Genomic DNA, 27,092 nt, shown 5'->3' with positions numbered 1-27,092 from the left:
TTTTTAAAATTTAGAGTAAATCTATGACATTCTCATTATTCGAGTAGGAATGATTTAAATCCTGATATATCTAGCTTTAATAGTACGAAAAGTACACAGTGTAAAATAATAATGTAAATTTAATATTATTTATGAGTAAAATTGTTTTGGTGTCAAATTTTTAGTGAATTTAAAATTTTAACAAACAAATGACCTTATCAACACAATTTTTAATTAAAAGAACTAAAATATGTCGAAATGAGAACATACTGTGTAAAAATCATTCCATTCCTTGTTAATATTACACATTTCTGAATAGGGGGAACACAAATTAATTTAATTTTTTCAATTGTGTGTGGCAAAATATACTGTTTCATTAATAGCACATTTTAATTATATTGTTTTTACTGTTAGAGAGATCCATCAACCTTTACATTATGAACATATTGAAAAACTGTTCGAAATATTTTTGGAAATATAATATTGACATTCATAAATTAGATAAATCTAAGGTACACCGTTTAAGACTGCAAAAATTAATTCATTTTGTTATAAAGTATACATGGTTCTTATTATTGAGAATTCAAATAAAAACTAATTAAATTTGATTTATTAGAACCTTTTTACTCAAATAAGGCCCGTGCAAATTTTTATATTTACGTTTCAGACAACCGCAAGTTTCACGATACTTATGTTACAAAAAGTTCTAAATATATGTAAAGGCTTCATTAATTTTTATCCTTTTAGGCCTCATTCCCACACAATGAAATTTACAAAAATTTAGTTTTTCTTTTTTTTTCTAGAGACAAAGAAAACTGCGAGAAGTATAAATTGTATTTTTATTAAAACTTGCTCAACAAATATTATTACAGCTTTCATTTCAAAATAGCGGGGTATGACTTTATTAGAGACGTACCTAGTAATATTTGGTACAGTTATCTTATTCTCACTAATGCTTGTTTGGGTTACAAATAATGTTGTCATTTCTAGGGTTTGTAAACAAAATTAATCTTCCCGGAGTGACGTATTACAAGAACCTAATCAAAGAACTAAAAGACAATGGCATCGAGCCTCTAGTCACCATGTACCACTATGATCTGCCGCAACCGTTGCAAGACTTAGGTGGATGGACAAGCGAGTTCGTAATAGAAGCTTTCGCTGAATACGCTAGACTAAATTTCGAACTCTTTGGAGACGACGTAAAATACTGGCTGACATTTAATGAACCCAAACAAACTTGTCTATATGGTTACAGTCTAGGGATTTTTCCCCCAGCAATTGCATCGCCAGGAATAGGAGAATATATATGTACTCATCATGTACTCAAAGCTCATGCTAGAACTTGGCATATATATGACCAAGAATTTAGAGCTACACAGAATGGTAATATTACTTAATTGCATTGATATAGGACAATCTAGTTTATTAGTTTTCTCTGTAAGAAATAGTTGCTTCAAGAGTTATATGTGTATGGGTCATGAAAACAATGATTTATAGGTTTTAATTTCTCATTGTGTAGGTAATTTTTAATATTCGAATTAACGAAACAAATATTATGTGAATTAACTGAAAAAATATAAACCAAAGTAATGTAGACACATACCAGAAGACAAAGCAATCGTAATGATAAAACTATATTTTTTGATGAGTATAATATTTAAATGGAATTTTTTTTTTATAGAAATGATGGGGAATTCTTATTTTATCTTCACTAAAAGAAGTTTTAGTTTACCCTATCGTTTGTAATTACACTTTATTTTTTTTGTTATTAATAAATTTGGTATTTTTTATATACAATAATTATTATTTTCAGGGCAAGTGTCAATCACTACTGATACTTACTGGCAGGAACCCGCATCTGACAGTGAAGAAGATATAGCTGCTGCTGAAAGAGCATTACAATTCGCTGTAAGTTCAAGCAATTACATTGTTATAGAAATTACAGATTTAATATCTGTTGTTTTCAAGATAACCTTATCGTAAAGTCATATGATTCAAAAAAGCAATAAAGAAAAATTGCTTTGAAGGAATACTGACCATATTTAATGAAAAATATAGAAACATAATGGCTACTGCTGCACATATTCCTTCTACCTTCACCTTATACCACATCCGTACCATCGTAATTATTATTTTTTATTGAGGCAAATTTTTAGCCAGTTTTTCCATATATAGAAATTCGAAAGAGTTTTTTGAAAACAATGTTAAAAATACGTATCTTCAGTCGTTTTCAAAATTTAGTTAATTTTCCGAAAATGGGCCATTTCTTTATAACTTACCCAGTGTTATATAAGATTTATAAAAAAATTTTATATGGCGAGCCACAAATCAAGTCACCAATTTAAAATATAAGCCACGTAATTTTAAAGCATCTAGTCCTTAGAAGGACCAATTATTAATAGATTGTCCCTCAGTTCTGAAGTAACTTATTCATTTAAGCCAGTTCTTCCGACCCTTTGGAAAAACTTTAAGAATTCGCTATTTTAAACTGGAATATGTGCTTATACCAAGAAGGGAAAAAGCAGTAATTGTAACTGCAACAGTTGAAGTTCAGTTGGTTGTCTATTTTCCTATAAGAAATGTATGTTTAGAATGGATTTAAAAAAAATTAATCTATAGAGGAAATTGGACTTCATTTTCAAATAAAGCTGGTCCAAATGTCCACACAGAGTCAGCTTGTTCTGGGAAGATAAAAAATCCTTTAAACAATCTGAATGGTCGCTCAGTGACTAATTCACTTTTATCAAATTAAACGTTTTAAATATCTGCAGTATATATTAATCGATCAAATATCTTTTTAGTATGGATGGTACGCAAATCCTATTTACAACAGCGACTACCCAGAAATAATGAAGACACGCATTGCAGAACGTAGTTTAGCTGAAGGCTTCAATCAGTCCCGTCTTCCAACATTCACCGACGAAGAAATCTCCTACATTAGCGGCACTTTCGATTACATGGGTGTCAATATTTATACTTCGTACCTAACAGAAGCTATGGAGGAAGTACCAATCGGAGAACCAAATTACGATTCCGATATGGGTGTTAAAAGCTACCAACCAGATGATTGGGAGTCATGTGCCGCTTCTTGGTTGAAGGTACTTTTCTCTTTAATAATGGATTACAAAAATTAAACAGTAAACCAATTACTTTTTTACATGACATAGGAGTAGATGGTATTATTTACTATTACTTTTATTAATATTCTTGTTCATCTAATTTACAATTAGCTCTAATGCGATATTTTTCTCTATAAATCTAGATTACTCCATGGGGAATGGGAAAACTTTTAAACTGGTTGAAGCAGACATACAACAATCCAGCAATTATAATTACAGAGAATGGTGTCACAGATGACGGTTCCACCTTAGAAGATGATCAGAGGGTCCGTTATTACAGGGTAATATATTTACTTAACAATAATAAATCGTTAAAAATCGGCATTTTGCCTGATTTTCTCACATTTCACGAAGTTAGATTTATCCTTTCCAAACTAACTTCAAAAATGTAACATTGGCATCGGATTCTCTAAAATGTACTAAACAAAATATTTCATGCTTGTTTGGAAAGGAGCGGTATAATTTTAACATTTCAAATGATCGCTTTGAATTTATTTTATCGACATTAATCAATTGTAGGATTATCTCAGCAATGTAAGAAGTGCTATGGAAGATGGAGTGAATGTAATTGGCTACACTGCATGGAGTCTTATGGATAACTTCGAATGGAGACTGGGTTACACGTAAGTTGCTTGAAACATAACAAGTACAATTACTTCAAAACCACATAGTGTCTATATTATGTGAATATTATACTTGTTATAATGTGTAAGTTAAAAATGTTTAAATTTACAATTTTCGAATATTTCTATCAGTGCACCCAAAACTATATTTTTATAATGCACTGTTTCTTCCAAATATTACATTTCTCAATATATTAAATTTACAAAATAAGACACCATTTATTTTATAAAATAACTATATAAAATTTAAATCCAATCATTTATATTATTTTAACTTCCAAACTCAACAATGTAAAAATAATATTTTACCTAATATAACTCATTCCTTTTTTCAGGCAAAAATTCGGGCTCTTCCATGTAGATTTTGACGACATTAATAGGACTAGGACGCCTAAAACATCTGTGGCTTACTACAAAAAAATTGTTGAGACCCATTGTTTAGTAGACACTTGTGAGGGATAAGTAAAGTTTAAATAAAACTTGCTTTATAGTTAGTTTCAAATGAAACTAAAAAATCACTATATTTTTTTAATTTAAAAAATCCATCAATTGTACAATTTTATAAAGATTATGAAAAGTACAATGTAATACATAAATTTCCTGCATTACAAAAGATATACCTTTAAATGTGCTTAGCAACCTTTCAACGCATGAAGACCAAGTAAAATTTTATTAATGTGACAAAAAATTTATAAATATTCAAAGTAGGTATCAACTTGACCGCGGAAAGTGTGTTTCTATTATAATATAATAATTATAAAATTTTCAATAATAAATAATATGTGGTTAAATTATCCCCGGAAATGTTTTTGAGGTCACAAATATTTTAAAAATTATCCCAAACGAAGAATCCTATATTGTAATGGCTACAAAATAGAGGCGAGAAATGTGTAATGTAATTTTGTCTAGGATACTCACGAAGAGAAAAATTAGAGAACATTTTTTTTCGTTGCCATGGTAACGTTTTAAAATAACATGATTTGATTGGCTACAAAAAAAGCTCTCATAATACTTTTTCACTCTATTTTTATTTGATAAGATTTATTTATAAACAGTTTTTGAACTTGTCTGAGTTAGCTTAATACCCATAAAATAGAGTAAAAAATACAAGGACTTGAGGGTTGTTTTCGGTTCGCCATCATCGACTGCCCGTCTCGTTTCCCGGACGATACGTGCACGGATCGCGACACGCGCGGGCGCGGTCACCAAAACGTTGGTGACACCAGCACTGACCACTGTCACTGTCACGGCTTCGCGATCGGTCTTGCGAACGCGATCTGGGTGTTCTCGTCGTCGCCGTCGGTCGCCGCGGTTCACTTTTCGTAAATAGCTTCGCCATTGCCTGCGACATCTCCACCAACTTTACTCGATGCGATTCAGTCTGTCGTCTTCTGAACAGGTATGATTTTCGACGTAGTTTCCTTGTTTGAGGCTCGTGTTACTTCCTGCGTTGCCCGAAATAAAAACCACTCTAATTGCACAAAAAATTGCGTACTTTTACTGACTGACGGTTGAAAGATCACGTCGGGGTCACCACTTGAGGGTTGCTTTCGCTGTACAGCAAAAATAAAACGTTCTCTCAACGGTACAAATAAAGTATTTTTATTGAAAACTAAGCTTGTGAAAAAATTACGTGTTGTCAGTTCGAGTGTTTGCTGGAGAGTCGTCTTGGCGTGGAGTCGCTCGCAGAAGTACCTGGTCCTTGGCGCCAATCTGTCGGGGTCGTCTTCCGGGAACCCTGGTGCGTCCGGACATCAGGATGGCACGATGTACTTAAAAATGGGTCACTTGCAGTATGTGTACCCACAGACTAATAGAGAACAAAATATTATAACAACGATAAATAAAATATCCAAAGATTTACAGGAAGTATATTTTTTGCAAATGGATTTGATAGTTAAAAAAATATAATAAGCACGTGTCAAGTATTTAATAGCAGAGATAAATAAAATAATTAATTATTTTTAGAATATTTTTATTGAGAGAAACTTTGGTTTATTATTCAGCCCCCTGCCGCCCGCTACTTGCAGCGTCGATCGACACCGGCCGCCCGATGCCCCCTCGCACGTCGGCACTCCGCCGCCGAATTCGCGTCTCTCGCATACCTACCAAATATATCGCATCTCTAGTATATTAGCGTTGTGGTCTAGTGCTAGTGGATTGTATGTTTGACTCGCAATCCGATGGACTTGGCATAGTTTTTTTTTAATGATTAATTTTTTGCGAGTAATGACGTCATCCACTGACTAAGTTTCCCGGGGAGAAGGCGACTGAATTCCCGGAGCTTGGACAGGAGGCAGTCAGAGCCCTGATTTGAATTTCGCGCCATAATCTAATTGGTTCGGAATGCTGCAATCTGATTGGTCTATCTAAACGGGGGGCGGGGTCAAATGTGGGAATAGAGGGGGTAAAATCTCCCAAAAATTTGCAAAATAAACCTCCATAAGAAAATACCCAATGTATTTTCTTTTGTTACCGTACTAACATAGCCTATATACTTGAAACTTTTCTTTTTCGATACGTTTCTTTGGAACAATTTGAGCCTATGATATTATGTAACTTCTAAAATAAACGTTTAGTAATTAAACAATTAGATGGAAAAAAACGAACGAAATTAATTAACAAATACCTGGAGCAACAATTTCACGGTTAATCGAATCGGCTTTTGGAACATGTATTGGTTTTTGGATTGACCGTCTTTTCCATAAATTTCATCAATATCTATTGCACTTTGCAATAATAAAGCTTAATTTTCGAAAACTGATTTTTCCGCATTCAACCTTTATTTTATAGTTAACAAATTTGTGATATATGCTTAAGATACTTAATTGGAGGTAATTTAATTGCCTACAACATAAAATAACTAATTTTCCGATAGGTCGTCTATATTTTCGTGGGCAGTAAAATAAGTTGCGACTTATTTGCAATTTACCAACTTAGCGTCACTTCTTTCGCGTTACTTTTTTGATATTATCATTCTACATAACCTTCCCCGTCATAAAATGCAATAAAATATCTACTAATAACTTTTTCACGTTCAAACTCTAATTTGACTGGAGTATTCACCCGCTTAGTTACTAAGCTCTAGTGTTTTGATAAGAGCAATTTCAGTACTTCAAACATATCACAAATAAACTAATTATGCGTTGTCATTTAATACTACGTAATTAATACTCAATACTTTTTTCTTTCCAAATATTTCCAAGTTTATCACTTTATGTGCTTACCAAAGCTACTTCAAACTAAGGAGTACTTGTAAAATATTAGTTATGAACACATATATAAGGCACATGTTAAAAGAATTGTATCAGTCATGTCTCTAAAAGGTTTTATATTTTGTTGTTTGCTTGCTATTAGGTAAGTTCCCAAACACTTGACTTACATAGGCACGTGTAAGAAATTTTTCAATTTTTTGTTAAGAAATGTCTATTACAACATTTGTTACTTTATTATATAAATTGTATTTTGAATATTGATATTGTATACTTCATAAAAAATACAATTTGAATCTAAAGAATGTTAAAAAGTTAAATTTATATTTAGTATACTATAGGGTGGGTCTATTCTGTAAGCACAAAGTTAAATTTTAGTGGACGTTTAAAAACTGCCATTTTAATGTTTGTTTCTATTCTATATCATACTATTTAACGATCTGGCTAAATTAACGGGTGCGTTAAAATTATCGCAAGTTTTCGGCACTTTTAGTTCAAAAGTACTATTTGTCGTAGCAATTTGATAATAAAGAATAAGAAGCAGCCAATTTCTGTCGCGTATTCGTATTGTAATACTGTAACCTAACTTTTCCCGATTTTAGTATAGAATAGTATAATCATTTCTGGTTCTATATTGTATTGTTAGCATTTTATTAATGAATCGGTGATAATATAATGTCAGAGCAAAGAAAACCACGTGCTGGTCGAATGTCCAAAATTCAGAAAGAATTTTTTGTGTCATTTTTAGAAGGGCACAAATATTTAATAGAAACAAAAATTGACCCATTCCAGTTAGAAAAATGGAACTCAACAAGGAAAGAGTTAGCAGGTGAACTAAACAAGCTAAAAGGTGCCAAAAAAAAACCGTTACTAAGTGGAAGGAAGTAAGTACCTATTAGTAATTTACTATCTGCATATGATTAAAAAAATGGTACAATGTTAAATTACATTTTAATTAATACGTGGGAACTTAGAAATGTATGTTCAGAGAATGAATTTCAAGCACTTACCATCCATTGCTTACGTAGAATGTAATCCAGTGACTGGCTGTACAGGGTGACACTAAAGTTGAGAGAAACAAAAGGAAACACCAAAACTTCCAGGAAGGGTTTTAATAACAATAAACAAAACAAACAAACGAAATAACGACACAACGGCTCGAACAACATTATTAATTAATTTATTTGCACGCGACAGCGTACCGAGATTCAGGGAATGCGCGATCCATAGCAAAATTTGGAATTACTTTATCCATTATTAAATTAACCCGAGACTCTAAAACTAAGTAGACTGCTCAATGTGAAACCCAAGGAAGAACTGACTTTTTTTCGTAGATCTCTCCTGAATTCGACACTTCGCTTCGACACGCCCATTTCTTGGGTCCAGACGAATCTATTCTTATCTTACTGGCGGGAACCCTGGCTATTACCTTTTGATATTTACTCAGACTGTGAATCGGGATACTCTGCCCGTTTGTGCGATCTGTTCCGCACAAAAAAGTTTATGAAAACACAAGGAAGGATAGGTGCATCGATAATGTATTCATTAATTTCACAACTGAAAGTAAATTTTCTGTAGTGGACTGTAATTNGTACCTTTTGATATTTACTCAGACTGTGAATCGGGATACTCTGCCCGTTTGTGCGATCTGTTCCGCACAAAAAAGTTTATGAAAACACAAGGAAGGATAGGTGCATCGATAATGTATTCATTAATTTCACAACTGAAAGTAAATTTTCTGTAGTGGACTGTAATTAGTCGGATCATAAAGGTATTATTATTAACTTAGTTCTTTGTGAATCAAACATTATGGAGAAACCTGCAACAAAAATATGTAGACCTATTACTAAGGGGGGTAATATTAAATTTTACTACTTAGTTGAAAATATTGACTGGACATTCTTTAAAAATGTTTATCTAGATATTAATGTCAAATTTCAAATTTTTTTAGATAAAATAGTAGAATGTAATAATTCAGCTTTTCCTGAAAAAAATATAGTAGTAAACTCAATACAGCCGGACCTCCGTGGTTTAATAATTATCTGAGAGTTATGCGTGAACAACTTAACTTCTTTATTATGATATACAAAAAAAACCCATGTTCAGAAAATAAATTGAGGAGAAATATCTATCGCATGCAGTACAAATCTGAAATAAAAAAAAAGTGTAAGGCAAATGAGAAACTGTTAAGAAATGCTAATAACCCTAATAAGTGTATGTGGGATATTATAAACAAGCAAAGAAAAAAAGTAATGTTACCAAAAATAAGTCCAACCGTAACGGATATATTTAATGAATATTTTACGACAGCGGCCGCAAAGGATTTGTAAGCCCGTAAACTATGTTCTCAGAAAGATGCTCTAAATCCATACTTTAATTTTGATTATAACAAATTACCCTATAATACTTTTAAATTTTCTGAGGTAACGTACATTGAAGTAAGAGACATCATTACAAACCTTAAAAGTAAAGCTACTAAAGATAAATATGGCTTAAGTGTGAAAATCATAAAAATTATAAAGAATCTTATAGTGTATCCATTAACTAAACTAATAAATGAATGTCTCTTCCAAGGAATATTTCCTAATATACTGAAGGTAGCAGTAGTTTCACCAATATTCAAAAAAGGTAACCTTGATGACCCGGCAAATTATCGACCGATATCGGTGCTTCCAGTTCTCTCAAAAATATTATAAAAATGTTTGTGCAATAGACTGACTGCGTATTTTGAGTCAAATAAACTCCTCACAGAATGTCAACATGGTTTTAGAAAGAATCATGATACTACAAGTACAATACTGGCCTTTGTAAATAACGTTCTAGACGCATATGAAAATCTTGAATTCTGTGATACTATATTCTTGGACTTAAGTAGGGCTTTTGACTCTGTGTCACATAACATCTTAGTTGAGAAGTTGGGAAAATATAGACTTAGTGGATGTGATTTAAAAATAATAAAATCATTTTTAGCTAATAGAAGTCAAGTGGTAAAAATTAATAATGAAATATCTGACAGGAGGGATGTGACAATAGGTATACCGCAAGGTTCGGTATTGGGACCCTTGTTATTTTTAATTTATAATAATGATATGCCTTTATCAAAGACTTTCCTGACATATGTCTTGTATGCCGATGATACCACCATTTCTATCAGATCTAAAGATATAATTGATGTAGAGACTAGAAAAAATGAAGCTCAATCAGGAGCAGAAAAGTGGTTTGCTTGCAATAATCTTATATGTAATAGAAATAAAACACAACGAATGATGCTTACGCTGCGTGATTATGATGTTTCTGGTGATGAAGTACCCGCTGTAAAATTCTTGGGTGTTCTTTTGGATCCCCATCTGAGGTGGAATATCCACATAGATGGGATTTGTAAAAAACTGAGTAGTGGTGTATTTGTTGTTTGTAATCTCTCAGATTCTGTGTCCACTAGTGTATTAAGATCTGCCTACTTCTCCTTGTGCCATTCAATTATGAGTTATGCAATAATAGTCTGGGGTCATGCCGCAGATTTTGATAAAGTATTTGCAATTCAAAGAAAATTAATTAGAATCATAGCTGGACTGGGTTATATGGATGATTGTATAAATGCATTCATCACATATCAAATATTAACTTTACCCTCATTGTACATTTTGGAATGCCTGACATACGTTAAATCAAACCTAGACAGCTGTCCCACCTATGCAAACCAACACAATTACGATACAAGAAACAAAGATAATATAATAACTCCATACTATAGGCTAAATAAAACACAAAACACCCCAAATTATCTGGCGATTTTGATGTTTAATCGGTTACCATCACACATTAAATATATTAAATGTAAGACATCCTTTAAGAATACGGTGAAGAGGTTTCTCCTGGGGCAGGCATTTTATCACTATAGGGAATTCTTGTCTTGTAACGATTTACACTTTATTAGCTGAGCATGATTCTGTGTGATCTAGAGTTTGTTTTTGTGTGATGTCTGTTATATTTTGTGATGTGCAGATGTCTGTGCCTGTCATACCCTGTTATATATTTAAATTAATTTTAAGTATTTTTAGTGCTTTTAATCTGACTTGTTACAGTAACACCAATAAACAAGTTATCTTGTTTTGACCAACAATTTGATACATTATATTTTTGTTCAAAAGGGGACAAGTTGACTTACGTCTACAAGTACATTTTCGAGGAGCTGTACAGACATACCTCGTAATGAACATTGGTCTAGTATATTTTTAACTTCGAATGAGATATCCCGTTTGGCCCGGAAGAAATATTTGAATATTTAAAACTGAAATCTGAATGTACATACCTCAAAATGGCCAAAATTGAACTGATATCTTTTNAGTAACCATAGCCTTCCTCTAGTGACTCCGTGTAGCGATACGGGACGGATTAGTCGATCTTATTTAATATATCCTTATAGCTTGGAAAATCCGCCAAAAAACCAGCTATTTCATCTATTATTTTCTTTTCCAATTTAACAATTTGATTTAATTCTAATTCGGAACGTTTACGTCTTCCTCGTGTTTTCGCGCATTATTACCGACATGGTTTTTTTTTGTCCTGCCCCAACATAGGTTGGCGCCTCCCGGACGCGACAGATGACTGTCACATGGCCCCGACTCTAAGTGAACTTGTTCAAAAAAAATATTACTAAATTTCTCCGAAGGACGATGCTAAACCCACTTGAGAGCTCTCAACTTTTGATAATTAGTGTTGACTGAAATATTTTACCTTTTGGCCCATCCGTTCCGAGAACTAATAAATAAATTACTACGCGTCCCGGTATTAGGTTGAATGTCCACAACTGTCTTAAGTAAAAGGTCATTCCAGAAGAAAGTTGTGGAAGTAGGGAGACACTGTTGTAGATCGAAACATACGGTTCTTTCCTGTGGCGTCCATTTATTCTACTAGAATTTTCCCAGAGAAAAACTTCACTTGAAGTTGCTTGTTACATAGTTTAATGCAAACTGAATAAGAACAAAACGAGATATATCTGTGTAAACATCCGAAAAACTTTCGGACAAAATAGGATATGTCATGTTATCTTGTTTTGACCAACAATTTGATACATTATATTTTTGTTCAAAAGGGGACAAGTTGACTTACGTCTACAAGTACATTTTCGAGGAGCTGTACAGACATACCTCGTAATGAACATTGGTCTAGTATATTTTTAACTTCGAATGAGATATCCCGTTTGGCCCGGAAGAAATATTTGAATATTTAAAACTGAAATCTGAATGTACATACCTCAAAATGGCCAAAATTGAACTGATATCTTTTTTCCCCAACACCACGGAATTATGTATTTCAATCAAAGCATATATGAAAATAGTATAAAATAATAGTGAGTTTAAAAAAAGGCAGCGTCGTGGTCATAACATTTAATTTTTAATCACTTAAATATCTATTGGCAAAATTATTTTGTCGTCTAACCGCCTTATTGTAATGATCATTTTGAGCAACTGGTTGTTGTATTCTTTGTAACCTAGAAGGAGGGGGTGGCAGAACGTTTATATCTTCAGGAATGGCAACACGGAAATGCACCAGACATATTATGCAGTACAGCACAACTGCATATTATTTTTGCAGCTCGTATTGGGTCATAATTAAGTGCTCTATGTCCATGCAGACACTGGAATCTACTCTTCAGCACACCATTCACGTGCTCAATTATTATCCGAATTGTAGACAGCACTTTACCGAATCTTGATTCTGGGGTATTTTCCATTGGTTCTGGAAAAGGAACTAATAACCAGGGTTCCAGTGGATATCCACTGTCTCCAATCAAATAATCCAGTGCTCCAGATTAAATCAAATATTGATGCATTACTCTTTTAATTCCAGACATCATCCACAGAGATGAGTCATGCACCGATCCTGGGAAGCGAGCATTAATATTTAAAATTTGTTGTTTACTGTCACAGATGATCTGGGTATTAATAGCATAATAATTTTTGCGACAATATTGCCAGGATGAATAGGATGGTTTGCAGGTGGAGCAATAATTCTGACATATGTTCCATCAATAACTCCCACAGCAGCTGAAAAACGATTGTCCAATTCACCAAAACCTCTTGATTGCCTCCCTTTCATTAATGTTGGCAGGAAATTTTACCCAAACGGGTAATAAAAATGTTATAGCATCGGATATTTCTGATACACATCTGCTTACCACCGGTTGGCTCACTGAAAAATTGTAACCATGTCCAACAGAGAGTTGATAACTGCCTTGGCCAAAAAAGTTCAAAGCAATCAAAATTCGAAGGTGTGGAGGGATTCTGGGTGTTCTAATAGGTTGATTTAAAAGCTATTGATAAGGTACCGGCAATACTATTTATTAAGTCGGAACAACTTCAGAAATATTTTATCTGGCAATTGAAACGGGTCACTATTATCCTGAAGTTGTCTTTGATTTAATCTCTGTTCCCTCCTGAAAACAATTATAACCTCATTTTGTCTTGAAGTTCTTAAAAAAAACAAGACCATTTACTTACATTTGTCTGCGGTTCTCGTCAAATTCACCAACTATAAATAAGATGAATCAAACCATCAAATACCATATTTCTAATTTTTATTTGACTATAGTTAACAAAAATATTTTTAGGGTACTAGACCCTAGTCTATTCCTAAACCATTAATATTAACTTTTTAACGGCCCAAAATTAACGGAAATAGTAAAATTGTAGCGTGTAAAAGTCATATAGATACATTGATCACGGCATACTCCTCCATAAACTCGAAGTATACGGACTTTGTGGCAACTTTTTACAACTGTTTATCTCATATTTGTCAAATCGTCTACAGTATGTCACTTACAACGATTTTAAGTCTAGTCAGTATTCTATTACTTCTGGAGTACGGACTTTGTGGCAACTCTTTACAACTGTTTTGCTCATATTTGTCAAATCGTCTACAATATGTCACTTACAACGGTTTTAAGTCTAGTTGGTATTCTATTACTTCGGAACCCTGAGTACCTCAGGGTTCCAATCTAGGGCCCCTCCTATTTTCCATCTTTTTTAATGATATTAGGACTTACATTGACTGTCGCAAACTTGTTTATGCCGACGACTTAAAAATCTTCTCTATCTTAACACTGATGATGACTGTCTTCACCTTCAGAGTCAGTTAGACAAAATAGTCCCTTGGTGCGATTCAAATAATTTGCATTTAAATATTTCCAAGTATAAAGGCGTTTCTTTTTCACGTAAACTTAAGCCCATTATATTCAATTACAAAATTAACTCGGACGTCTTAGAGCGCACGGATACCATAAAAGATTTGGTAATATATTTTGATAGTAACTTTACGTTTTCAAATCATATTCTGTATCTGGCGTCTTCAACACTTAGTACGCTGGGCTTTGTGATTAGACAAGGTCGTGAATTCAGAGATAATGTCGTTTAGTTTTCATTATTTTACGCGTTTACCCGTTCCAAATTGGAATACTCCTCTCCGGCTTGGATTGTTTTTTATATTAACCAAGCCAGTTTAATTGATTCGGTGCAAAAAAGTTTTTGAAATACCTCGCATTTCGNTTTCTTAATAAATACAAATATCTACACAAAATTTTGGGGTTTGGGGTTCTTTGGATAGAGGAATTGAAATTTGTTCACATTTTGGTTATAGTTCATAGAGGGCGCCAGCTGCCGTAAATTAAATGTGTTGAAAACAACATAACTTTTTTGTACTTTAAGGTATCTCATATTTGGTACCAAATTCTTATTTTTCAACTCTTTTTACACAAAAAAGGTATACTTTATGAAAGTAGCTGTCTTGCACCGTTTCCGAGATATTTGGCTCTGAAACTTCCAATGCAAATAGTTGAAATAATTAAAATAATTTAGAAATGTCAAAAACAAGGGTTTATTTAGAATTAAAAATTGTAATGAACAGTAAAATAGTAAACATTCGTAGAATATTCCTTTTTGACAATAATCGTCCACCTCTAACTTCAATACATTTATAAACGCGTTTATTAAAAAATGTTTTATTTTAAAGTATAAATCCTTAACGCGAAGTGACTTTGCAGCATTTAAAACCTGCTGTAAAGTTCTTCTCAGGTATTTATAGTTTCTCCATAAACAACTGATTTCATGTGGGTAACTCCAAAAACGAAAATCTCGACATTCTATCTCACATTTATGTATACGAGTAGGTATACAATTTAAATTGTAAGCTAATATGTAATTTTAAATAGGTACAAATAATACTTAATAGAAATTAGCATACAAATGACAACAATAAGATAAGTGGAAAACGTCAATTATTTATTTTCGTCCAAATCCTACTTAAGAAACTTTACCGCTAAATTAATAATACCTGTAAGTACTTAATTATAATTTTATGGAATGGCAATGGAAGTTTCAAAGTCAAATATCTCGAAAACGATGCGAGATAGCTACTTTCATAAAGGATACTTTCTTTGTGTAAAAAAAGTTGGAAAATAAGAATTTGATACCAAACATGAGATAACTTAAAGTACAAAAAAGTTATGTAGTTTTTAACACATTCAATCTACTACAGCTAGCGCCCTCTATGAACTTTAACCAAAATGTGAACAAATTTCAATTCCTCTACCCAAAGAACCCCAAACCCCAAAATTTTGTGTAGATATTTGCATTTATTAAGAAATAAATGGAAATAAATTAAAATAATATTTTACATTTAACACCCTGTATCTCTTTAACTATCAACTTTTGGACTAAGGTAAGTTCCGCTAAATCGCAATATTTTTGCTTGGGGAATCTACCCATGAATTTTGGCCCATTACCTCGGGACCACCCCAACTGTAATTTGCAACATCTTTACATAGCCTTTAGAAATGTCAACAATTCATGATTGGTAGCATAGGGAGTAGTTTCAGCTTTTTATTTTTTTTCTACTTATTTTTCTTTTTCTTTTTTTGTTACACTATTTTACCGGTATGTTTGTTATATTTATTCTTTACATTTTGTTCTGTATGCTCACATGTTTGTAAATATTATATATTTGTATACTTTGTCCTGTAATTGGTGATTTTCACTGTTGGACAAATAGTTTAAATAAATAAATAAATAAATAGATATAGAATACGATTTTATTCTTTATATTTAATTTCCCTTAAAATTATAACTTCCGTCAAAATTTAACTATTTTATTACAGAATAGGCCCTTACTATATACTATACTATAGTGAAAGAAAATATAGAGAACTGTTACAAAATGTGAAATAATAATAGAAATTCAAAAATTGTAACTCATGTTTCGAAAGTTGAATGAATACTGTAGTGAATATTATGTAGGTACATATTTCAAAAATGCATACGTTAAGAACATATGAATGTTTTTAACGTGTGCATTTTTGAATTATGGAAAACAACTACTCTGGGAACTATAGTCCCATATGTAAAAGCTCAAGTTAGTGGTGTCAATGATTGATTAAAATATAATGTTTACATATTTCTTTTAGCATAGCACAAGATGAAACTAATAATAAACTTTTTCCCGAAGATTTTATGTTTGGTACAGCCACAGCCTCTTATCAAATAGAAGGTAAGTTTATTCATTGTGACATAAATAACAATTTACTAAGATTAGTTATGATTGGGTTAGATTGTTTATGAAATTTGATTTATGTTATAGAAACATATCTGAAACAATTTTATTCAACTGCCAAGCTTTTTTATTTAATGGAGCTATAACAAATGTTAATACAAATTAGGCTCTCAGGACACAGTATGCTCACAGTTCACACTCGTTAAAGAATTTTGAACAGTATTTACACTGGATACTCAAGTGACACAAACTTTTAGTGCATTCTATTGCGAATCGTATCCAGAAGTAAACATTGAAGGCGTTTAAACATTTCTCTAAACTCAATTTAACTGCGATTGCAATATGTCTGTGTGAGGAAGAAATGCAAAATAAGAAAAGAAGGTACTCGATATTTAAAACGAACTGTGTGAGAATTTTTTACTCTATATGAAGAATTTACTGACGACAAAACATACATTTCACTACATTTTCAATAAAATTTCATATCATTTGACAAAAAAAATCTACATTACGAGTAGTTATCACCAGAATAGTTATCTATTTGCCTAAGATAAGAACTGAAATTGTTAGAGATGAATTAGAGAGGATGTGTACGATTAATTAGGTAATACAAAGTATATGATATTGTCGCAACATATTTGTACTTTTGTTTGATCGGTCAGATATTTGTTATGTACAGTTTCTTCAATTAATTTTTTATCCACCTCAGTGATCGTTCTTTGCACAAATACATAGAATAATCAGAAATGTGACTCTCCTATGACCGGTTCTTGCTTACACTGATACGACGGAAACTCAGGCTTTATTCATAGTATTGTAGCAAAAGAAGTGTGTCACCAGGACCGCGCCAAATAGTAGCGTTAGTTGAGCCCAAATAATATAATTGTTCGTACCATCAGTGGAGCGTGTGCGTTACATGATTTGAGCTATAGTGTATAATCGATAAAATCAGGTAAGGTGACCGTTTTTATCGAATTGGTAAAGTAAGGTTTGTTAAAAGTGTATTGGCAATGAGCATAAATGTTGATTACATAGTTTGTCATTTTAAAATTTTTGTATGACTTCCTAAAACGAAAGTAAATCAAATTTAAAAAATTATGATTGTCTATTTTGATATGAAAATGGAGAACGACCATCCCAACAATATTTTCAAGTATTTCTCTAGTTATGAAATTAAATCCGTTATTCTAGGTGCATGGGATGAAGATGGCAAAGGTGAAAATATATGGGATCGCTATACGCACTCTTATCCTGAATTAATTGCTAATAATGACAATGGTGATGTGGCTTGTGACTCTTATCACAAGTACAAAGAAGACGTGGCTATGTTGAAAGAATTAGGCGTTGATTTTTATCGATTCTCACTATCTTGGTCAAGGATACTTCCTACAGGTATTTTTGTACTTTAGTAATTACATTTCTTTCAATTCATCATTTTATATTTATAAAATACCGAAAAACATCCATCATTTGCAACGATTTAGAAACTGACGAATTTATCTCTAATAGTCAAGGAGATATGGTTGTAAAAGTATGCTATGGAGATAATACTGGACAAATAGTTATCATCTAAATTCGCATTTTGGTAATAGCATATTATTTTAATTTCTTCTTTAATTCTTCCTCTTCTTAATCCGCTTTACTATTCACTAGTATTTATATTCTGACATTATTTATAAGAATTCAACTGTTTATTAACAGTATATTAGCATTCATACATTAAATGTTATTTCATTAATGACTGTTTATATTAAAATACACTAAAAATCCATATTGTGATTTCTAGGATACGTAAACAAAGTTAACCTTCCCGGGGTGACATACTACAAAAACCTAATCAAAGAACTGAAAGATAACGGCATCGAACCCCTAATCACCATGTACCACTGGGACTTGCCACAACCCTTGCAGGACTTAGGAGGATGGACAAGTGAATTCGTAGTGGAAGCTTTCGCGGAATACGCGAGGCTATGCTTCGAACTCTTTGGAGACGACGTGAAATACTGGCTGACATTTAATGAACCTAAGCAAATTTGCCAAGGAGGTTATGGCATGGGATATGATGCTCCAGGAATTAAAATGCCAGGATTAGCAGACTATTTGTGTGCCCACCACGTGATCCAGGCTCACTCTAGGGCTTGGCATATATATGACCAAGAATTTCGGTCTACACAACAAGGTACTGTATTCATTTCATTAGAGATTAAATGAAATTATGAAGATTTTAAAATACAGAAATCTTCCAACATTTTGTGACTGAAACATTTGTTGGGATGGAGATAATACAATCTATCGCATTTGAGGATACAATCAATACAATGTCAAGATATGCTGTTATTACAAAACAAAATCATTGTTTCTAGGACAAATATCAATCACTATAGATACTCTCTGGTTCGAACCTGCTTCCGACAGTGAAGAAGATATAGTTGCTGCTGAGACAGCACTACAATTCACCGTAAGTACAATTAGATGGTTACACATTTGTATGTTTCATTTTAAACTACTACGAGATCGCAATATAAATAATACCTATTTATGGATAAAGGGAAATTGATAAGTTTTACCGAATATTTTTTTAGTATGGATGGTATGCAAATCCCATCTATAACAGCGACTACCCAGAAATAATGAAGACTCGCATTGCAGAACGTAGTTTCGCTGAAGGTTTCAAACAATCACGTCTTCCAGCATTCACCGACGAAGAAATTGCATACATCAGCGGCACTTTCGATTACATGGGCCTGAATATGTACACTTCGATGCTAGTAACAGCCAAGGACGAAGTTCCAATTGGGGAACCAAATTACAACTACGACGTGGGAGTTCATGGCTACCAGCCCGATGATTGGGAGTCAACCTCCATATCTAGTAACAAGGTATTTTTTTCTTGCTATAAATACTCAAGAAAAAATTAAATAGGTACCCGTTTATAATGACAACATTAAAAAAACTGGTACATATAAAAATTTCAGAGCTAGTCTCTTACTAATATAAGCCAATAGACAATTTATATACAGGGTGGTCGCGATGTAATGGGCTAAAATTCATGACTAGATTCCTGACGTGAAAATATTGCGATTTAGACAAACTCACCTTAGTCCAAAAGTTGATACTTACAGAGATACAGGGTGTTTAATGCAAAATATTATTTTAGTTTTTTCTTATTTATTTCATAATAAATGCTCATATCGAGATGAAATTTTGGTGTTAGGGGTTTTCTGGGGCGAGAGATTGAAATATATCCATGGTTTGCTTGTAGCTCATAGAGAGCGCCACCTGCGCTAGGTCGAATGCGTTGAAAACGACAGAACTTTTTTATCTTTCAAAAATCTAATTCTCAGGTAGCAAATTCTGATTTTACAACTTCTTTTACACAAAAAAGCTATACTTTTTGATAGTCGCTATCTTGCACCGTTCTCAAGATATTTAGCTTTGGTAATTCGAGTAATCAAAATAAGGTACGAATGTCAAAAAGAACAAGAGTTTATTTCAAATTATAAATTGTGATGAACAATTGAATATCGAATATTACAATAAATGTTCAACATGTCCGCCTCCAACTTCAATACATTTATTAACGCGTTTGTTCAAAGACTGCCGTATTTTAAAATAGAGATTCTTGTTACGAAATGATTCGGCGGCATTTACAATTTTCTGCCATAGCTCTTCGCGGGTGTTTATAGTTTCTCTATAGACAACTGATTTCATGTAGCCCCAGAAACAAAAATCCATAGGATTAAAGTCAGGACTACGAGGAGGCCATAATATTCGACTCCCACGACCGATCCAACGATCCGGAAAAATGTGGTCAAGATAGTTCCGTACTCTGACAGAATAATGAGGGGGAGCTCCATCTTGCATGAAAAATAGATTTTGCCGTGTATTCAGTGGTAAATCGTCGAGGTAGTCAACTAAATGGTGCTGCAGGAAATCTAAATACAAGTCACCATTTAGATTTGGAGGAAGCTCATGTGGACCCAAAAGGTGATTTCCTATGATTCCGCACCAAACATTTATCTTAAATTCATGTTGGAAGTGACGCTCACTGACTACGTGAGGATTTTCATTATCCCATATGTGCTTGTTTCTAAAATTGAAAATTCCTCGACGAGTAAAGGTCGCTTCATCAGTGAATAGTACATTATCCAAAAATTCCTGGTCAAGGTTTTGCTGATTGCGCATAAAATGAGCAAATTGTAATCTAGCTGGTAAGTCTGCTGCTAAAAGATTTTGCACGGGTGTAAAATGGTAGGGATATAAATTTTCCTTGTGAAAGATTTTGAGAACTGTTGTTTTACTAACACCGGTTTCTCTAGCTACCTGCCTGCTGCTAACTTCTGGATTTCCTGCCACTCTTACTAAAATTTCTTCTTCTTGGTGAACTGTAACAGTACGCCCTGCGTTGTCTCTTTTAGGACGAAAACTACCAGTTTCTCCAAGTCTATTAAAAAGTTCTTGAAATAGTTTCCGATTTGGTTGCCTTCTATTCGGATACAACTCTGAATACCGACGAAGCGCTCGACGTCCAACATAATCTGATTGCGCATAAACGCAAACCATATCGCGCATTTCTCCATTTGAAAATAAATTATGGCGTGGCATGTTATCTCGCACTACGATTTAGATCATAAAGTAAAGAATACTTTTAATAAGGCACGAATAATACTGTAATATTACTGACAGCACTAAGATAAGTGGAAAATGTCAAAATTGGATTTTAACATAAGCCTACTTGAAAATTTTTGCCGATTTGTAATTGAATGCAAATACATTGGAATTTTCAATGGCAAATTTTACGAGAACGGTGCAAGATAGCGACTATCAAAAAGTATAGCTTTTTTGTGTAAAAGAAGTTGTAAAATCAGAATTTGCTACCTGAGAATTAGATTTTTGAAAGATAAAAAAGTTCTGTCGTTTTCAACGCATTCGACCTAGCGCAGGTGGCGCTCTCTATGAGCTACAAGCAAACCATGGATATATTTCAATCTCTCGCCCCAGAAAACCCCTAACACCAAAATTTCATCTCGATATGAGCATTTATTATGAAATAAATAAGAAAAAACTAAAATAATATTTTGCATTGAACACCCTGTATCTCCGTAAGTATCAACTTTTGGACTAAGGTGAGTTTGTCTAAATCGCAATATTTTCACGTCAGGAATCTAGTCATGAATTTTGGCCCATTACATCGCGACCACCCTGTATATGCTCATTGTTCTATATATTGTTAATATTATTTATTATTATTATAAAATGATGTGGTGACATATTTTCCTTTGTCATTTAGATAACTCCATGGGGTATAAGAAAACTTTTAAATTGGTTGAAGGAAACCTACAACAATCCAGCAATTATAATTACAGAAAATGGTATCGCTGATAATAGTTCCATCATAGATGATGTTAAAAGAGTTCGTTTTTACAGGGTAATACATTTATGTTATATATCTATTTGGTAATACTAAAACTGTGTCCATTCTCATGCATTGGCGTATTAGATTGATCCACTCCAATATAGTAACATAAAATAAAATGTAATTTTGCCTGTTTTTCTACTTTTTTTTTTCTAAAGAAAAATAAAGAAACAAAGTGAAATGTCAGGTCTACTGTATTTAAAACAATATGCTTATTTTATCATTCTAAATGTTCGTACAGAATGATGAAGAACAGCACTAAAATCTAACAATCACAAACAATTAAAAATGTTTTTGGAAATGTAGGGGAATTTCAAATAATCGTTTTTGATTAAGAGTATTTTATCGACTTTGATCAATTGTAGGATTATCTCAGCAATGTAAGAAGTGCTGTAGATGATGGAGTTAATGTAATTGGCTACGGTGCATGGAGTCTTATGGATAACTTCGAATGGGGACTGGGTTACACGTAAGTTCATCTAAAAGTAATAAGTAATGTTTTTATTAAACATATAATATCTGCTGTACATGCATGCGTTAGGTATCCAAAAGTAGGTAAATTTGATATTTACTTGCATTTGGATACTTCTTTTAGTATATCTAGGTAATTTTTGCATAGATATACGTAAGTTCCTCGAAAAATAACAAGTGAAAAACGCAAAATATCTGAAACACATGCATGACTTTATTCTTATATTTCTTTATTTCATAAAATAATTATTTAATTAAATTTATTGTGAAGGTAAATGGTTTCATGATAAAAAAAAATATGAAAATGAATTAATATGATTTTAATTATTTTCGCTTTTCAGACAAAAATTCGGGCTCTACCATGTAGACTTCGACAGCATTAACAGGACGAGAACACCTAAAGCTTCTGCGGCCTACTACAGGAAGGTTGCCGAGACTCATTGTTTGATAGATACTTGTGAGGAATAGACAAAAGTTTATATTTTCAATTAAAACTAAAATATTGCCATTGCCTTTTTTATTAAATAATACAGAACTTCAAAAATCTTAAGAAAACTTTTATTCTTAGCGACCTTTTACCTACGAAGTTAATGTAAGGAGAAAAAAATCAATCAAATTTTATTTAATGGAATTTAAAATGTGAAACAACAAATATATGTATATCCAAGATATTTACTTACCTAATTCAACTTATGAAAGGGAGTCCTATTAGAATTCTTAATTTTTTTTTATTTTAGTAAAGATTCCAAACACACAATGTTTATCAAAAATCAAAATATATAGAATGGGTCATCAGGTGCAAAACTTTTAAGTGTTTGCACCCTCTGGCCAAACAAAAGCAATTAATCGTATACGCCTCAATCCAAAATGCTTGCTTAAAAACATATATCGTATTAAAACTTTTCTTGTGATTTATTATTTGATCTATCTAAAATACATCAAAATCAAATTTAAATTAAAAATGATCGTTTAATACATATTTGAATTTTTAAATATGTATGTTTTTTCAAATCAGTTTTTAACAAAATTTGAAATTTAAATAAATTCTAAATTATATGTCTCCAAAACCACAAACTAGACACGCAGATCTTCACACAATTTTTTAACGAAGCTTTCTATTTGTGAGGTATGTTCGGTTAATTGCTTACACCTAATTTTGATCTTGTAATCAGAAAAATAATACACTTAACCATCTAACACTAAATTGAATCGAATATGCATATCAAATAGGACAATTAAGTGATAAAATGAAAGAGAAATATTAAATGGGGTCATATTTTTCTTCATTAAGAGAATGTTTTCCAAACTCTCATTATTGATTTTATATGTATATTTTTCGTAATGCATATTCTTAGTATACGTAACTTTACATTTTGAAACATTGAGTTCTGACCTCTTTTCCCTGCACCATATTTCAATATTACACAAATCATTCTGCAAACTAAAATAATCTGAAACATTATCAGTTTTCCTATATAGTTTCATGTCATCGGCAAAAATTAGACTTTCACATTTACATAACAGGCAATGGATCCAAATTGGATCCTTGAGAGACACCCGAAGTTGCGGTATGGCATCGGGATTTATATCAATTAAATGTAACAAAGTAGATTATATCTTTAATATACGTGGAAAAAAGATTCATTAATGAGGGGCTAAAACCAAAACCTTCAAGCTTTTTCAAAAGAATGCAGTGGTCTATACGGTCAAAAGCCTTTGATACAGAGAATACTATATCAATACTATGGTATAGTGTTCTCTGCTTTGATATATAGATTACATCTACCCTGCCATGAGAATCCAAAATATTTGACAGATTTTGAGTGAAAACTAATAAATTACTGTGAGTAGATTTACCCGTTAAGAATCCATGCTGAGTTGGTGAAAGCAGAGGTTTTATCGAAGGATATATACGGTTATATAGACACATTTCTTGGCAAAATTTGATAAAACAGATATAGGACGATAGTTATTAACTATTGATACATCACTATTTTTATGTATTGGAGACTGACTCTAACAATTTTCCATTGGCCAGAAACATACCTGTTTTTATTGATAGATTAAAAAGTAATTGAAGGGGTAGGGAAAATACATAAATACCGTCCCTAACTAAAAATGCTGGAATCTGATCCAGACCGGAAGTTAATTTTAGTTTAAGTTTGTGGATTGCTGTTTCAATTTCTTGAATATCGAAAAAAGGTGAAGAAATGGTATGGTTATAGTTAAAGCCCAGTGTATAGTTTTCAGAGTTCTTATCAAATGGCAAAAAAACATCATTAAGTAAAGAAGTTTGCAAAAACATCAACTATATTCTCATATTCAAATTGAAATAACATTTTTCTCCATGCCCCCCAGGTTGAAGGACAAAGTCTTTCAATACAAAAGAACAATATTATGGTAAACAAAACAGAATAACAATCTGAATATAACATAAAACACATTTTTTTTACAGGTAAGTAACATTTGAGTAATAATAAAATAATAACATATAATACAAGGTTTGTTGAAGTGATACAATTTTGTTAAACATTTTCTGTTTCAGGTAAATCGCACACTTTCACTACTGAGCGCTTCAAGACACCTCGAGCGGTTTTTACACTGACAACGCGTACTAAACCATCACTGCTGGGATGAACACTCACAATTCGTCCAAGTAGTCATTTTTAGGGAGGTAGGTTGTCATTCTTTATTAAGACCATAGTTCCAACATGAAAAACGTTCTCTTGTGTGTTCCATTTATAACGATGATGCAGGGTAGACAAATAATCTCTCTTCCATCTTTTCCAAAAGCTCTGATATAACTGTTGGAGTAGCTGATATCTTGACAATTTATTTAATTTCAGATGCAGGATCAGGAGGCATTACCAAAGTTTTTCCAATAAGGAAGTGTGCAGGAGTGATTGGGTTTAAATCTGAAGGATCAGAGGATGTAGGATGCAGTGACCGTGAATTTAAAATACCCTCTACCTGCACTAAAACTGTAACAAATTCTTCGTAAGTGAGGATAGATTCCCCAATGACCTTAATCAGGTAAGTTTTGACATTTTTAATATTTGATTCCCATATACCACAAAGTGTGGGGAGTTAGCAGGAATAAATTTCCATTTAATATTATTTTTTGCACAATGATCTACAATACATGACTCATTATTCTTTAAAAATGAATGTAATTCCTTCAAAATACGTGATGAACCCTGAAAATTCATCCCACTATCAGACCAAATTTCATTTGGATAACCGCGTCTAGCACTAAATTTTCTTAGACAAGCAATAAAATTATTTGCGGTTAAATCGGAAGCAAGCTCAATATGCCTTAATGGAAACACATACAAATAAGCAAATATAGCCTTTAGTAATTTTACAGCTACGTCCTTTGCGGTCTTTAATTGAAAATGGACCAGCATAGTCAATTCCTGTTATTACAAAAAATGGGGATAAAGCAAAAACTCTTTTGTCTGGAAGATCTCCCATCAAATTATTACATGTCTGAGGTTTAACCTTATAACACGTTAAGCAATTTCTAACAATCTTTTTTGCTAAATACATTCCTTTGATCAGCCAATATTTTTGACGAATGTTATTCAATAAAAGTTGTAGTCCTGCATGCATTAACTTGCAATGTTCATGCTCAAATATTAATTTTATAAAGCTGAGATGAGCATCTAATGAAATTGGATGTTTAGCGTCAAATGTTAAAGAATGTTTTATTCTGCCACGAAGTCTGATGACACCATCATTATCAACAAATGAGGTTAAATGTCTAAGTCTATTACTTAATTTATTGAAATGACCGTGTTGAATATGTTTGAAATCACTAGAAATTGTGACAATTTAATTAAGCACAATAATTAAAATAAATCTATTTTTTTTTTAATAAAATGTTTTACAATTTAACTGTTTAATGTGATTCGTAAGAAATTAAAATTATAGTCTTAAATGTAAATACTGTTGGTAGCTAAATGTCTTCAGCCCATTCAATGGTAAAGTCCTCTTTCAATTTAATATTTTATTATGTGAGCAAAAAAATGCAACTTAATTTTTCTCGAAAATGGTACCTGCTACCGAATTTCGACAAGTATGCCTTTTTTTTGTAGTATGCTTTAGATTTTACAGAACCGTTTAGAAATGTAATAAATTTTGATTTTTATAGATATTTATTATACAAGGGAAAAAAGTACTAGATTTTAGCTCGAGGTTGTGTTGTCTGGAGACAAAAAACCGAGAGGTAAAAATCTACTTTTTTCCCGTGTATAATACACTATTTTTTTCTGTGACGGGAAAAACAACGATTTAATATAGAAAAAACATTATTACAATATATTAGTCACTAAAGTTTTAAATTGGTAGGCTGTTATACTTATAGCGACAATTACATCTGCGTTGCTAAGGAAACCTTTAAAGTAATCAAATATCTGTCAATTTAATTCTGTGATTTAATTTAAAAATTGCAAACTTAGTGATTGTTTAGTAGTTATTTTGAATAATATAAAGTTAAAAAATGTCTGATTCCGAGTTTTCTCTGACTCCACCGGAGTTAGTCGAAGCAGCGAAAGTAGCGTCACAAAAATTATTGCCAGCTAAATCGCGTTACTTATGTATATTGTATATATCCGGGAAAAAAGTACTCACTTTTTTCCCGGGGAAAAAAGCAATTTCATAAAAAGTGACATTTTGTTACCTGTCAACAGAGATAAAATGTCAAACTTTTTTCCCGTTACAGAAAAAA

General features: G+C 32.5%; 1 protein-coding gene across 1 annotated transcript in view; it reads left to right on the top strand.

Moving 5' to 3' along the window:
- The window catches only part of LOC108912656 (lactase-phlorizin hydrolase), a 28,283-nt gene extending 5,412 nt beyond the window's left edge, over window positions 1-22,871 (top strand). The window contains exons 4-18 of the mRNA XM_018717961.2: window positions 970-1,362; window positions 1,793-1,887; window positions 2,781-3,077; window positions 3,242-3,379; window positions 3,618-3,721; window positions 4,057-4,182; window positions 6,989-7,078; window positions 16,391-16,473; window positions 17,668-17,868; window positions 18,263-18,655; window positions 18,840-18,934; window positions 19,059-19,355; window positions 21,767-21,904; window positions 22,258-22,361; window positions 22,705-22,871. Of these exons, the coding sequence (XP_018573477.2) occupies window positions 970-1,362; window positions 1,793-1,887; window positions 2,781-3,077; window positions 3,242-3,379; window positions 3,618-3,721; window positions 4,057-4,182; window positions 6,989-7,078; window positions 16,391-16,473; window positions 17,668-17,868; window positions 18,263-18,655; window positions 18,840-18,934; window positions 19,059-19,355; window positions 21,767-21,904; window positions 22,258-22,361; window positions 22,705-22,831 (2,681 nt within the window). The 3' untranslated portion in view covers window positions 22,832-22,871. The remainder of the gene's footprint in view (window positions 1-969; window positions 1,363-1,792; window positions 1,888-2,780; window positions 3,078-3,241; window positions 3,380-3,617; window positions 3,722-4,056; window positions 4,183-6,988; window positions 7,079-16,390; window positions 16,474-17,667; window positions 17,869-18,262; window positions 18,656-18,839; window positions 18,935-19,058; window positions 19,356-21,766; window positions 21,905-22,257; window positions 22,362-22,704) is intronic.
- Window positions 22,872-27,092: the final 4,221 nt, after the last annotated feature.

The sequence above is a fragment of the Anoplophora glabripennis genome, unplaced genomic scaffold (genome assembly GCF_000390285.2).
Source record: "Anoplophora glabripennis isolate ALB-LARVAE unplaced genomic scaffold, Agla_2.0 scaffold1016, whole genome shotgun sequence".
Taxonomy (NCBI): domain Eukaryota; kingdom Metazoa; phylum Arthropoda; class Insecta; order Coleoptera; family Cerambycidae; genus Anoplophora; species Anoplophora glabripennis.
Note: the sequence above shows the minus strand (reverse complement) of the source record. Positions and strands in the feature narration are given on the sequence as shown.